The sequence below is a fragment of the Protopterus annectens genome, chromosome 7.part0 (assembly GCF_019279795.1).
Source record: "Protopterus annectens isolate FY-2018-M chromosome 7.part0, PAN1.0, whole genome shotgun sequence".
In the NCBI taxonomy this organism is placed as follows: Eukaryota; Metazoa; Chordata; order Ceratodontiformes; family Protopteridae; genus Protopterus; species Protopterus annectens.
The window spans coordinates 32,693,890-32,710,541 of record NC_056739.1 but is presented as its reverse complement, the minus strand read 5'-3'; the positions used below and the strand labels follow the sequence as shown (position 1 = coordinate 32,710,541).

Below are 16,652 nucleotides of genomic sequence, written 5' to 3'. Positions count from 1 at the left end.
CTAGTGTTTGCTTCAGTAAAGTCTGGCCCTCATTTTTAAAGCCACTTATATTGGTATGTCAACCATCACTAGTGTTTGCTTCAGTAATGTACAGCCTTCACTTTGAAAGTCACTTATATTGGTATGTTAGCCATCACTAGTGTTTACTTTAGTAAGGTATGCCCTTCATATTTACAGTCACTTATATTGGTATGTTAGTTATCACTAGTGTTTGTTTCAGTAATGTAAATCCTTCATTTTTATAGTTACTTATGTTAGCCATCACTAGTGTTTGCTTCAGTAATGTACAGCCTTCATTTTTAAAGTCATTTATACTGGTATGTTAACCATCGCGAGTGTTTGCTTCAGTAATGTAAAGCCTTCATTTTTAAAGTCACTTATAATGGTATGTTAGCCATCACTAGTGCTTGTTTCAGTAATGTACATCCTCCATTTTAAAGTCATTTATATTGGTATGTTAGCCATCACTAGTGTTTGCTTCAGTAATATACATCCTTCATTTTTAACGTTATTTATACTGGTATGTTAGCCATCACTAGTGTTTGCTTCACTAATGTACAGCCTTCACGTTTAAAGTCACTTCTATTGGTATGTTAGCCATTATCAGTGTTTGCTTCAGTAATGTACATCCTTCATTTTTAAAGTAATTTATATTGGCATGTTAGCCATCATTAGTGTTTCTTTCAGTAATGTACATCCTTCATTTTTAGTTACTTATATTGGTATGTTAGCCATCACTAGTGTTTGCTTCAGTAATGTATGCCCTTCATTTTAAAAGTCATTTATATAATGGTATGTTAGCCATCACTACTGTTTCTTCAGTAATGTTTGGCCTTCATTTTTAAAGTCACTTATATTGGAACGTTACCCATCACTAGTGTTTGCTTCAGTAATGTATAGCCTTCATTTTTAAAGCCACTTATATTGGTATGTCAACCATCAGTAGTGTTTGCTTCAGTAATGTACAGCCTTCATTTGTAAAGTCACATATTGATATGTTAGCCATCATTGCTGCTTGCTTCAGTAATGTACATCCTCCATTTTTAAAGTAATTTATATTGGTATGTTAGCCATCGCTAGTGTTTGCTTTAGTAATGTACATCCTTCATTTTTAAAGTCACTTATATAGGTATGTAAGCCATCACTAGTGTTTGCTTCAGTAATGTACATCCTTCATTTTTAAAGTCACTTATATTGGTATGTTAGCAATCACTAGTGTTTACTTCAGTAATGTACATCCTTCACTTTCAAAGTCATTTACATTGGTATGTTAGCCATCGCTAATGTCTGCTTCAGTAATGTACATCCTTCATTTTTAAAGTCACTTATACTGGTATGTTAATCATTACTAGTGTTTGCTTCAGTAAGATATGGCCTTCATTTTTATAGCCACTTATACTGGGATGTCAGCCATCACTAGTGTTTTCTTCGGTAATGTACAGCCTTCATTTTTAAAGTCACTTATATTGGTATGTTAGCCATCACAAGTGTTTGCTTCAGTAATGTACATCCTTAATTTTTAAAGTAATTTATACTGGTATGTTAGACATCACTAGTGTTTGCTTCAGTAATGTACATCCTTAATTTTTAGTTATTTATATTGGTATGTTAGCCATCACTAGTGTTTGCTTCAGTAATGTATGCCCTTCATTTTAAAAGTCACTTATATAATGGTATGTTAGCCATCACTACTGTTTGCTTCAGTAATGTTTGGCCTTCATTTTTAAAGTCACTTATATTGGTATGTTAGCCATCACAAGTGTTTGCTTCAGTAATGTACATCCTTAATTTTTAAAGTAATTTATACTGGTATGTTAGACATCACTAGTGTTTGCTTCAGTAATGTTTGGCCTTCATTTTTAAAGTCACTTATATTTGTACGTTAGCCATCACTAGTGTTTGCTTCAGTAAAGTATGGCCCTCATTTTTAAAGCCACTTATATTGGTATGTCAACCATCACTAGTGTTTACTTTAGTAATGTTCATCCTTCATATTTACAGTCACTTATATTGGTATGTTAGTTATCACTAGTGTTTGTTTCAGTAATGTAAATCCTTCATTTTTACAGTTACTTATGTTAGCCATCACTAGTGTTTGCTTCAGTAATGTAAACCCTTCATATTTAAAGTAATTTATATTGGTATATTAGCCATCACTAGTGTTTGCTTCAGTAATGTACAGCCTTCATTTTTAAAGTCATTTATACTGGTATGTTAACCATCGCGAGTGTTTGCTTCAGTAATGTAAAGCCTTCATTTTTAAAGTCACTTATAATGGTATGTTAGCCATCACTAGTGCTTGCTTCAGTAATGTACATCCTTCATTTTAAAGTCATTTATATTGGTATGTTAGCCATCACTAGTGTTTGCTTCAGTAATATACATCCTTCATTTTTAACGTTATTTATACTGGTATGTTAGCCATCACAAGTGTTTGCTTCAGTAATGTACATCCTTAATTTTTAAAGTAATTTATACTGGTATGTTAGCCATCACTAGTGTTTGCTTCAGTAATGTACATTGTTAATTTTTAGTTATTTATATTGGTATGTTAGCCATCACTAGTGTTTGCTTCAGTAATGTATGCCCTTCATTTGAAAAGTCACTTGTATAATGGTATGTTAGCCATCACTACTGTTTGCTTCAGTAATGTACGCCCTTCATTTTTAAAGTCACTTATATTTGTACGTTAGCCATCACTAGTGTTTGCTTCAGTAAAGTATGGCCCTCATTTTTAAAGCCACTTATATTGGTATGTCAGCCATCACTTGTGTTTGCTTCAGTAATGTACAGCCTTCACTTTTAAAGTCACTTATATTGGTATGTTAGCCATCACTAGTGTTTACTTTAGTAACGTACATCCTTCATATTTACAGTCACTTATATTGGTATGTTAGTTATCACTAGTGTTTGTTTCAGTAATGCAAATCCTTCATTTTTACAGTTACTTATGTTAGTCATCACTAGTGTTTGCTTCAGTAATGTAAACCCTTCATATTTAAAGTAATTTATACAGGTATGTTAGCCATCACTAGTGTTTGCTTCAGTAATGTACAGCCTTCATTTTTAAAGTCACTGATATTGGTATGTCAGCCATCACTAGTACTTGCTTCAGTAATGTACATCCTTCATTTTAAAGTCATTTATATTGGTATGTTATCCATCACTAGTGTTTGCTTCAGTAATATACATCCTTCATTTTTAACGTTATTTATACTGGTATGTTAGCCATCACTAGTGTTTGCTTCAGTAATGTACATCCTTCATTTTTAAAGTCACTTCTATTGGTATATGTTAGCCATCACTAGTGTTTGCTTCAGTAATGTACATCCTTCATTTTTAGTTACTTATATTGGTATGTTAGCCATCACTAGTGTTTGCTTCAGTAATGTATGCCCTTCATTTTAAAAGTCATTTATATTATGGCATGTTAGCCATCACTACTGTTTCTTCAGTAATGTTTGGCCTTCATTTTTAAAGCCACTTATATTGGTATGTCAACCATCACTAGTGTTTGCTTCAGTAATGCACAGCCTTCATTTTTAAAATCACTTATATTGGTATGTTAGCCATCACTAGTGTTTCCTTCAGTAATGTACACCCTTCATTTTTAAAGTCACTTATATTGGTATGTTAGCAATCACTAGTGTTTACTTCAGTAATGTACATCCTTCACTTTCAAAGTCATTTACATTGGTATGTTAGCCATCGCTAATGTCTGCTTCAGTAATGTACATCCTTCATTTTTAAAGTCACTTATACTGGTATGTTAATCATCACTAGTGTTTGCTTCAGTAATGTATGGCCTTTATTTTTAAAGTCACTTATATTGGTATGTTAGCCATCACTAGTGTTTGCTTCAGTAATGTAAAGCCTTCATTTTTAAAGTCACTTATATTGGTATGTTAGCCATCACTAGTGTTTGCTTCAGTAATGTATGGCCTTCATTTTTAAAGTCACTTATATTGGTATGTTAGCCATCATTAGTGTTTACTTCAGTAATGTACATCCTTCATTTTTAATGTCATTTATAATGGTATGTTAGCCATCACTAGTGTTTGCTTCAGTAATGTATGGCCTTCATTTTTAGTCATTTATATTGGTATGTTAGCCATCACTAGTCTTTGCTTCAGTAATGTACATCCTTCATTTTTAAAGTCACTGATATTGGTATGTTAATCATCACTAGTGTTTGCTTAAATAATGTACATCCTTCATTTTTATAGCCACTTATTCTGGTATGTCAGCTATCACTAGTGTTTGCTTCAGTAATGTAAAGCCTTCATATTTAAAGTAATTTATATTGGTATATTAGCCATCACTAGTGTTTGCTTCAGTAATGTACAGCCTTCATTTTTAAAGTCACTTATACTGGTACGTTAGCCATCACTAGTGTTTGCTTCAATAATGTATGCCCTTCATTTTTTAAGTCACTTATATACTGGTATGTTAGCCATCACTACTGTTTGCTTCAGTAATGTATGGCCTTCATTTTTAAAGCCACTTATATTGATATGTCAGCCATCACTAGTTTTTGCTTCAGTAATGTATGGCCTTCATTTTTAATGTCACTTCTGTTGGTATGTTAGCCATCATTAGTGTTTGCTTCAGTAACGTACATCCTTCATTTTTAAAGTCATTTATATTGGTATGTTAGCCATCACTAGTGTTTGCTTCAGTAATGTATGCCCTTTATTTTTAAAGTCACTTATATTGGTATGTTAGCCATCACTAGTGTTTCCTTCAGTAATGTACACCCTTCATTTTTAAAATCACATATTGGTATGTTAGCCATCACTAGTGTTTGCTTCAGCAATGTATGGCCTTCATTTTTAAAGTCATTTATATTGATATTTTAGCTATCACTAGTGTTTCCTTCAGTAATGTACAGCCTTCATTTTTAAAGTCATTTATATTGGTATGTTAGCCATCACTAGTGTTTGCTTCAGTAATATACATCCTTCATTTTTAAAGTCACTTATATTGGTATGTTAGCCATCACTAGTGTTTGCTTCACTAATGTACAGCCTTTGCCAGGGTCCAAGGAGCAGAGTATCCAGGTGACAGTTGTTCGGTTAGCAGCACTGGCATTAAAGGAGGTAGACAAGGGCAGGATTAAATGCACGTGCCACATTCAGCCCTACGGAGGAGGGTATGCATGCACTTGAAGACATACTCATCCTTCAAAGGAACAGTGGGGCTGCATGACAGGAAACGCCCCTTGCAGAAATGAGGAGATGTTGTTTGCTACTGCTCACTGCACATCTCCTTCTTCTTACTGTTTCTGTTGTGTGTGGGGAATACTTCAATATACAAATGTCTTGTACCCCCTCTGACAGCCGTCTGAATATGCATCTTTTAAGTCTCTAACATTCTGAGGAACTCCTTAATTGAAATGATAATTTACCCACCAAAAAGACTTGTGCTATCATGCAGTGCACTGCGTCTTCTTAGTACATTACTCAGTTACCAACCTTGTTTATTAGTAGTTAGTACGTGACTCAGTTACCAACCTTGTTTATTACTAGTTAGTACGTGACTCAGTTACCAACCTTGTTTATTAGTAGTTTAAAGTCTGCTTTCTCTGGTTTTCAGTGCTTTAAGACTGGATTGTGGGGAACATTACCTTGAAGGCATTTTCTTTAGCAAAATCCAAAATTAGATCTCTTCTCTCCCTTGTGGTGTTGGTAGCATCAAAGACCTGCAATGAATGTCAGCAAAATTATTTGCCAAGCTAGAGCAAAGTTAACACAAGTTTAGAATTATTGTTAGTGAAATATGTTCTTACTGCTATTTGTCCCCCTTCCTCAAGCAAGTAGGATTTTACATCTTCTAGAGCTACCAAGGCACAATGTCTACAGGAAGGAACAGGTTTATCAGTTATACAGAGACTTTTTAACTAGGAAAACAAATATATAAAACGGTAGGAGTTTGGAAAAAAAATATATCACATAGAATAACAGTGCTGCATCATGCTACAGGATACTTTGATTTACATGCTAAATGAGTGACTATATTTTCACATAATCTTATACGTATTAAAACTATCAAACAAGAATGTCAGGCTCATGAAATATCAAAAATCCTTATCCCAGCATAACAGTGTCATAAGATTAGCACAATGTGACAGGGAACAAGACACTTACTTGCACGAAGGACACATCTGGAAGCTGCATTTGCTCGTCCCTCTCTGTATGACTGGCTCATTCTAAGCAGGACAGTTTTACAATGCTGTAGACTTTCGCACTACATAGTAAAAGTATACTAACTGTGAAAACAGGTACTCTAAGAGCTACTTTGCCTTAAAGCAATGGTGATCTTAATAAAGTACGGAGTATACAAGCCTAACCCCACACACACACACGCGCGCACGCACGCACGCACGCACGCACGCACACACACACACACACACACACACACACACACACACACACACACACCACCATAAAAGCCTATATGGCTTTATTACCTTAAATGTCTAACATTGTATGACTCTGGAATGTTGTAGGACTAAGTGGGAGAGCTGAGGAAACACATTTGCATAACAAGTATCTGCATGCCCTGTCTGGGAATAGAAGTACTAAGTACATCCTATGAGGAACAGCGATGAGAATTCCTACAACATGAAGGGCAGGACGGAGAAAGGGAAGCATGGAAACAGCTCTGACACCCAAGTGCACTTAGGAAAATAATCCATGACACCAGTACACGGAGGACAAGGACAAAACAGGAAGAACAAGTAGAGCGCAGACTCTAGAAAGATGAGCAGATGAGTGATTACAGATGTTATTGATCCAAAGATGGAGAATGAATCAGTACAAGGAGGACAAGGACAAAACAGGAAGAACAAGTAGAGCGCAGACTCTAGAAAGATGAGCAGATGAGTGATTACAGATGTTATTGATCCAAAGATGGAGAATGAATCAGTACACGGAGGACAAGGACAAAACAGGAAGAACAAGTAGAGCGCAGACTCTAGAAAGATGAGCAGATGAGTGATTACAGATGTTATTGATCCAAAGATGGAGAAGAAATCAGTAGGACAACGGAGGGACAAAGGAAAAGAAGAACAAACAAGCGCAGACTCTAGAAAGATGAGCAGATGTTATTGATCCAAAGATGGGGAATGAACAAGACTGGATCAAGGAATTAATTGTTGATGCACCTATACTTTCTGGTACATAAGTACTGAAGTAGAGAAATATCCACTTATGTCCCCCAGTGGACATTCACATATAAACATTCAATAACACTGAAAATAATTGATATATAATAACTGATTAAAAACAGTTTAGACACTGCACATCCTCAAAATAATTTTGTGAGCAATGAAACATGAGCACAAATATATGCAGACATGAAACAGTTCAGAAGCTTGAGTCTAGTTTTGTTAAATAAAGAGGCAACAGGAAATATATGCAAGTATATTGTTCTTTAAATTATAATGCAACCCAGAATATAGTGCTACCGACACAATCAACAAAATGTGATGGAAAACGTTATTTCAGTATCTGTCTCAACAAATGGTAATGTGAAACAAAATTTCAGTACTACAAACAGCATCTCGACAAACTGTACCATGAAGCAAGAGTTTTCTACTGAGATGACTGAAATGCATAACCCTATGAGCCCAAATCCAGAATGTGAGAATTCTAATGAACAAGATGCATCTGCTAATGTTAAGACATTATTGGAAAACATGTATGCCAATATTAACTGTAATGGCAAAGCTAAATGTTATTAATGAAATAAGTATAATGATGATGCGTTCAGTTCAACTCAATACCTTATAACAACCACTCTAAAACGCAGATGTACATCCAAATGTCCCAAACGATGACAATAAAACAAGTTCACTGTTGTAAGTAAAAACAATACTGTTTATTCCACAACGTTAAGCGCTTTCACTCACTGGACTGTGAGCTTCATCACAACAAATACTTTCATATTCAAACCGTTTAAATAACTTAATTGGCGCCAAAATTTAAAATCAATGCTGTCATTCTTAAAGCAACATACTACACATAGACCAAATTCATGTCAACTAATATAAAAATATATATAAAAATATATACCTGTGTAAAAATATATAAATAGCTTCAATCTAACTTTGCTATTATATTCAAAAAAAAAATTATATATAAAAAATTTAAATAATGAAATATTTAATATCAAACATAATTAATAACATCAATAACACCATGATATAAATACCATATTAAATTGAATGGACTATATATTAAATGTCAAAACCTACTCATCTTCTTCTATCTAAAAGTGGTTTACTTGATATATGTTCATTTAATCCAGGGGGAGTCCCCCCCTCTAGGATCAAGAATTATGCTCTCCAATATACCAAAAGTAAATTTGTGTTCTGTTCCACATTTCTCTACGTGCCCATAAAGTGCATTATTATTATTATCCTTAGACCTTATACTATATAAATGGACGTATATCCTCTTCTTAAAACACCGCTCCATTTTTCCTATATAGTATGCAAAACACTCCGTGCACTTGGCCAAGTACATGACATATCTAGTGGAACAATTCCCTTTCACAAACCTAATCCAAGTTTTGTTAATGTTGTTCAAAATTAGTCCATCACTTTCATTTATAACATAACATTGATTACATGCCCCACATTTGGTAGTGTGTTTGTTTATATTCTCAATTCCCTTATTTCGTGTACCTCTCTCTAAATATCCTTTCACATTTCTTCCCATCTTGTACACAAATGTGGGTTGTAAACCTACAATCTCCTTAATTCCTTGGTCTGCCATTAAAACATTCCATGTGCTAGATATAATTTTTTTAATGTTTTCTGTGTATGGACCATACTCTACTACACATGCTCTGTTATAATTGCTTGCTGTTGATACTTTCCCAGTGTTCAAATGTTTTCCCGTTGCCTTAGCTCCCAGTAATGGTGTATATTTTTTTCCCCTTTCACTTAAAACATAGTCACTCACATCTTTCATCATCTCAACGTTATAATTCCGATCTTTAAATAAGTTAGTAATAAAACCTAACTCTTCAACCACATCATCAAGTTCTGAAGTCATCCTTATGGCCTTTATACATTGCCCCTTAAAAATATTATATTTCATTTTTCTAGGATGGTTGCTAGAATATTCTATATAAGAATTAGTGAATGTACTTTTTCTATGAATTTTTGACTTAAATTCATCTGATCCATTATATACAAATGTGTCCAAATAAGCAACACCTATGGAACTACTTGTGAGTGTAAACCTTAAAAACTCACTACTAGTATTAATGTAGTTCATAAACTGATTAAGACTGTCAACGTCACCTTCCCAGAGAATATATATATTGTCTAGAAACCTAGAATAATATCGAATATCTTTGGAATATCCGCTGTTGAGTATGACAGTATTCTCCCAATCAAGCATAACCAAGCTGGCATATATGGGGGCACAAGCTGCCCCCATAGCTACCCCCTTGGTTTGCTTAAAAAATTCACCATCATAAAAGATGTAATTATGGTCCAGAACAATCAACATCAGTTCAGTTACTAGCCAAATTTTGTCCCATTCTAAGTCACTGTATTTCATTATACTACTTTGAAAAGCCTCCATTCCCTCCTCCTTAGGAATACTGGAAAATAAATCTACTACATCTATAGAGATGTAGACGTAGTTGGATTTCCAACAATCAGTAGGATAATTTTCCAAAAATTGCCAAGAATCTTTAACCATATGCTCAACTTTCCCATAAATGTGTTTTAACAAAGTCTCGACAACTCCTAAGGGAAATGTCTTGGATTTACTTCCAGAGATGATGGGTCTAAAAGGTGGATTATCGACACTTTTGTGAGTTTTAGGTATCCCTACCAGTGTGGCCAGCTGAGGATGCTCCACTTTCATAAACCTATATGTATCCTCCGTTATCCTTCTGTCAATCAAAAATTCTTCTAAATGTAGGTCTATTCTCCTATACGCAATATTAATTTCATTTAAGGATACTACTTCATAATTTCCTGATGTATGTAAGATGTCATACATCCTCATATTATACTCAAAATTATCGTAAATCACTATGCCACCACCCTTGTCAGGTTTCATTACCCTTATTTCACAATTGTTACTCAGTTCCTTCAACATATACCATTCTAACTTTGTGGGGTTACTCTGCACTATCATATTTCTATTGTTCTGTACCTGATAAATTTGTTGTGTGATCATATTGTCAAACAACTGTACTGTGGGATGCATAGTGGGAATAAAATTACTTTTTTTCTTTAATTGATTTCCCTTCATCATAGTGCTCTCGCGGTTTCCAAATAGTAAAGCTAAATCTAACTTCCTGATAAACAGTTTGAATTCATTTAAACAATCAACTAATCTGAACCTCACTGTAGGTATGTATTTCATCCCTTTGGACAATAGATCAAAGTGAGTTTTGTTAAATGGGAAATTGAGTGTAATTATATATTTTGAAATGATTATACTGATACACTGGTCCGTCAACTACTATTTCACTTTTTTCTTCACTGATATTAATCTCTCATTGCTGACCATCAGTGTTCAATAATTGTTAACTCTTTTTTCTCCACTTGCCTCCCCTTTTCCATCCCTTGTATTTTCCATCTTTAGTTTCCTGTAAAAATTTGAACTATCCATATGGTTAGACCGTGTATTAATCTTATTTGTCCTTTCTCCGTAATACCTTCCTGTGTTCTGAGTTGTATGTACAGATGAATTCAAATATTTGGCCTCACCCCAAACATATGCGGTACCCTTACTATATTACTATATTGTTCAGTATCTCTTTTGATTTTCTTACATTTTTTCTCATATACCTTCTTTGTTTTTGTTCTGCCAACTCAAATTGTTTGGCATATAACCTTTCCCATTGGGGGAACATTGAATCATTAATAATAATTTAATTCATTCAATTGTTCCACTTCATTCATCAATTTATATAACTTCTCATCAAACACATTTGAAGTTACATGACATTCAAAGCACGGTCACACCATAAATGCAATACAAATCATTAACAAAGGGTATTGTGTCATCACATACAGATATTCGAAATCTACATTAAACTTTCTAAATTGCACCAATTTCACTGTTCTGGAAGTGATCCTTAGAAGAAGCTGCACAGTAACATAACAGGGCAGTAATGGGCCATCTATAGATCTCGACCCCCCATCTGCACAATGAGGACCACTACTTTAAATAAAGTGGAACAAATAACACTAACAGCATAAATGTGAAGAATGAACATTTTAAGACCTAAATTGCAGAATGCTCCATGTAGCGTGGTATACTTGAAAAGTAAGTATTCGTGGCTACCAAGTATGATACTACAGCAACTCAAACATTGTTAAAATTGCTTTTCAAATTGCCACTTAGCTATTTGCTGCCGGGAAACTATTTTCAGCCACAGCTCTACATTATGTGCTTTACTGTCAATATTTATTTTCCCACGAATACACATATTGTCTCTTACCAGGCAGTGTAAACCTTGGCTCCAGATGATTATCACTGTTGAGGTGGCAACCTGGTGCAATTTGTAGAAAACGGGAAAAGGGGGTTCTGGATGCATGGATAGGAACATATTGTCTGTCTCAGACCACTGTGATCCGGTGGACGGTCACTCTTCAGGTTATTAGCTGTCTGCAAGCCTCACAGCCGCTCGGTGGATTAGACAAATGCATCACGGTTGTAGATCTTGCAGACAGAGTATGGCTTTGTTTTAAACATTTCCCAGAAACCAAACTCAAGAATCAGGGACAAAGTTCCAAAATCAGGGACGATGTTTAAATATTAGTCTAACTCACTTGGAAAGTTAATTTATTTCGGTCTGCCTCTAGAAAATGTGTGAAACTCTAATGTAATATATGATGCTGACTGGGATAGCTGACAGCTGAGGTGTGGGCAGGCAGGCTGCCAGTACAATACTGAAATTGCCATAATTATCAAGACTCAGCCCTTTCCATCAAACTAACTGTGTATGTGTGTGTGTGTGTGTGTGTGTGTGTGTGTGTGTGTGTGTGTGTGTGTGTGTGTGTGTGTTGGGGGAGATTACAACACCCCCTGCGAAGACACCCCTGATTGACATCTGGTTAAAAATCAGGCAAATTCACCTAACAGAATATAAGCAATGCCATGCAGAGAAAACTATGGGTGTATTCAGGAATTTTAATTTTGCATGTTGCAGGCAATAAAATTTGCAGTATCTGTATATATGTACACAACAGCATCAGCCACTGAATTATCAAAAGCCCCATTAGCTATAAAGTGACAATTTCACTATGAATGACAACTGAGAGAAAGGGGAGGGGTAATGATTACAACAGTTGTCTCTCTACAGCTTCTGGTACAAAATAACTTACTATAAGACAAAACTGTTCCCAGATATAGTGTTAAAATCCTAGCATAAGGTCCCGAGTCACCGTACCTATATTTTCCTGGTGGATTCTGTCATGCCAGTGATATATGAATACAGCTCATTATAATGAACAGCCAAGTTCATATTGCACAGTCTTTAGTGCTCTGCAATGTTGACTACTGCTTTCTTCAAAAATCAGGGATGCCAGAAATGCCAGAGCTCCTTGCTCAATTCCGACAGACTGGCAGCCCTGACGGAGCTGATGTCATAGTGCACGGGATGACATCAGCTCAAATACTGCAAAAATTTAAAAAAAAAACAAAAGAAAAACATCATACATGAAGGGTATTAGTTTGCGGCGCCCCTGTGAGGAAGCCGTGGCTCCCCGGGGTGCCACAGTACACACTTTGGGAACCCCTGCCTTAGTATATACCTATGAACCTCTAATATTATGTTCATACAAATTCATTCTTAAATATTAATCTATTGCTTATTTAAATATTTTTGCTTGCCTCTGTTTTCAGTCATTTAATACTACACAGATAACCAAGGCAGCAGTGTTGGGAGTGGGAGTAATGCCAGACGTTGAGACAAAAAGTTAGCTACAAGTTATATCAGTACAAGAAGAAAAAGATGCAGTACGCATAAAAGAAAAGTAGGCAATAAGGGGTTGATCGCAGAGTATGAATGGGGCATTGGCGGTTGATGACTTCAAATCAAAACAGGTTGCAGGAAGAAAATGAGTACTTAGCGCTAATTGGAATGGGGTAGGTTTATATTATGGCAAGTCAATGACCAGTACCTGTGATAAAGAACAGATGGGAACAGTAATTTTCATCCATAGAGGGCCTCAATGCTCACTCATTCTGGCCACTTTATTGCTGTCTGTCATCAACAGGACCGGCCTTAAGTGAATTGGAACCTCACCTATTTTAAACTGGTCCCTCTTGCATCTTCCTCTGTTTTCCCTAATCACAGCCCCACATCATCCAGAGATTACTTCTTGCTTTTCACACACTGTCATGTTCTTTAGCTTTTACCTCCATTCTTTTTAACTCAGTAATACCTATGTGATGTGGAAAGTCACAACTCTAGAAGCCTACATATAACCTTGCATTTCAGGGCATTTTCTGAAAAATGAACTTAAAAAAGTACGATAAACAAATGTAAATATTTTGCAAACAATAAAAGCTATAAAAAATGTACAAATAACAATGTTATACGTAAGAAGAATGCTTTACATCAGTGAAAGTCACTGCATTCATAGTCATTCAAAAAACACTATAATGCATCATAATGCAAACAAACCCAGAATTATATTTCTTGCTAAATTTTCACAAATTATTATAACTTGGAAACAGTATGGCCTATACATATACTGTTAGAACTCTTTTATTAATCAGATATAAGCTTTCACATGACAGCAAGAAATTCCTCTCTGATTGCATATTTATTAAGATATTTATAGAAACATGAAAACATGTTTAATTCTATAATTAGTGATATACATAACATTGAATATCTCTCAAAATGAGAAACTTACAGTTCAAATATCAATGTCAGTTTTTTTCAACACAGCTAAGATTTTATCTTATGCCATGCAGCAGTTTTTAAGTTACCTGTAGTTTGAAGTATTAAGTATGTATGGAAGTACTGCTTATTGCCATAACTACTAACAACAACTAGCAGTATCTCCAGTATGGTAAAATGGGCATGACAATCAACATACTCTCAACAGCATGTAGGTCTCCGTTTTATGAAAATGTGAACATAAATATGAATAATAATTGGCAAATGCTGATTAAGTTCTCTATTACAGAACACTGTAGATTAACAATCTCAGTGTAATTGTGTTAATAATTCCCTGACCATTCTAATACAGTTTATTATTACCTGGTAAGTCACTTAGTTAAAGAAGTCAGAAAAAAAAAAATATTGGATGCCATAAGGAGCTACGGGTGTTAACTGGAAGTATACAAAAAATGTGCTACAGACTTGAACGAGTTAACACTCTATGACTATTCAATATTTCATGGATATAAAAGTGAAAAAAGTAACTCATTTAAGATGGAAGTCTAGGACTGCTGGGATTCTAGAAGTCACAGTGTTCTAGATGCTCAGTGCTGCATCTTGGAACTTCTTTTCCCTATCTTTTGATATAATGATGGTCTAAACAAAAATCGCAAGTAAAGAAAGAAATTCAATATTACTTGTGTTTTTCCGCCTCACGGTAAGACGTCCTGTTCGATTCTCAGCTAGAGTGTCTTCTGTCTGGAGACATGCTTGAATGGACGTACCTTCATTGAAGGTTGTGCGTCAGGGCTGGCAACTCGGCACGTAAAAATCTACTGCGAATCATTAGCGGACCAGAGTTCCACTGTGGCGACCCCTAACCGGGAAAAGCCGAAAGACACAACAACTTGTGTTTTTCTTTCAAGGAAAAAAGTTGAGTTTAAAGCTTGCTTTCTCTCTCTCTCTCTCTCTCTCTCTCTCTCTCTCTCTCTCTTTCTCAGTTAGCTAAACCACAGCCTGTGTAGTATAGTAATTGCATACAACAGCCATAAATTGTAAGCCTGTATCTTATTCTCTTGGTAGTCCTTGTCATTATCATCATTGTGAACTGGACACTCAATAATTCATAGTTTCCGTTAACCAAAACAGTTATTTCATAAAGATTTCATGTTTAGACTGACTAACAATGTACAAATTATAACTGTCTGTTGTTCTTCTGTGGATTTAACTAATCTTTCTATACATTTCTTGTATTGTGATTTATTGTCTAATTAAATATCAGCGCAATCTCTCTGTGGATTATCTTCCCTGCTAATGAACACTAACTCTAAAGTAACAAGCCAACCTTTGATGTTTATAGCAGAGTATGACTCAGTCTTCTACAGTTTGTTTCTCTCTCACTATCTCTCTCTCTCACACACACACACACACACACACACACACACACACACACACACACACACACACACACACACACAGTCTGTCTCTGACTTGTAGTCAGAGGTGTACATTCTTTTCCACACCATCATTTTATCAAAATTTTCCATTTTTTAAGCCAACTGGAAACAAATTATGTACTTTCAGGAACAACTAGATATTTAAACACTGTAACTAGCTTCAGTAACTTAACTCCTGTCAAAGAGCTCATGCCAGCTGCAAAGCTTAATTGCAAAACATCTGTTGGTGTAATAAAGTGTATTCCATTATGTCTGCATTCCAGTGTCTTTATGTATACTTTGCCAGAGAAATTTGTCTCCACCTACATAACACAGCACTGACACAGGGAAAAATGTAGATCTCTCTGTCAGGTGCTGTGTCTACAATCTTATAAGCAGTTAGCCCTACTGATGTCAGCAGTTCAGCAGCTGCTATAAAAATGAAAACCTATTGTGAAGCTGTTTTAAACTGACGTTATTGCAAAGAAGAGAAACAGTATCAGTGCACCTATCTGACAAGGTTACCATGCCTCTCTTTCAGCAGATCAGTAGTGGTTCAGGGAGTTCTATCCTTTGAGGGGTGGCATTAGAAATGGCAAATGCCTTGATGCTTTACAAGAAAAAATATTTTCTGACTTTTCTCTAAATGTCTCTGAAAGCTTTGATACTACATTGATACTATATTTAAGCCATTTTAATATCATTATAAAGTTGTACAAATAACTAACATTGCACATCACAAATTCTTTATTTTGCTAATAGGATACCAATAATTATTTTTCATTTGATGATGGCATGGCTTGCCCTGCATAATCTCAAGCTGCAGTAAGAATGTTCCAATTTGGGCACCAAAAAGATGGCAACTCTTAATAGCTGACCATCTTGTATAGTGATATACTTGTAAGTGGTATTTTTCTGTAACTGTAATAATTTTACACAAAGTAGTCTTCCACACAGAACTACTGATTTGTTATACTCATGGATTACAGTTTTGTTTGTGTTAGTAAGCTAAAATATAATAAATCAATGGGTAAGCAATGCACCAGAAGTGGGAAAATGTATGAAAGTATTTGTGCTTCAGTTTAAAAAAATTTACTAGCACAAATTCAAGAAGAGATGGTTTAACTTTTTTTGGGTACTGTGCTTGTAAAATACTTTTGAGCAAAACAGCAAGTACATTAGCACATTTCCTTTATATTCAGGATAATAAAAAATCATCTTCCTGCTGTCACAGACACTGGTGAGTAACAGGGCAAGGTCTTTGAAGTGTTGATTAACAGTTCATGGATTGCAGTGCTAGCTGTGACACATCAGAAAGATGGTGGGAGAGTCTGTCACTGCTCA

The 16,652-nt window shown here is 35.2% G+C and overlaps 1 protein-coding gene across 5 annotated transcripts in view; it reads right to left on the bottom strand.

The window, feature by feature from the left end:
- The window catches only part of PFKFB2 (6-phosphofructo-2-kinase/fructose-2,6-biphosphatase 2), a 655,955-nt gene that overhangs the window by 551,743 nt on the left and 87,560 nt on the right, over positions 1-16,652 (bottom strand). For all 5 annotated transcript variants that reach the window (XM_044076459.1, XM_044076460.1, XM_044076462.1 and 2 more), the window contains exons 4-5: positions 5,789-5,855; positions 5,627-5,701 (exon numbers count right to left, since the gene is read on the bottom strand). In XM_044076459.1, coding sequence (XP_043932394.1) covers positions 5,627-5,701; positions 5,789-5,855 — 142 coding nt within the window. The remainder of the gene's footprint in view (positions 1-5,626; positions 5,702-5,788; positions 5,856-16,652) is intronic.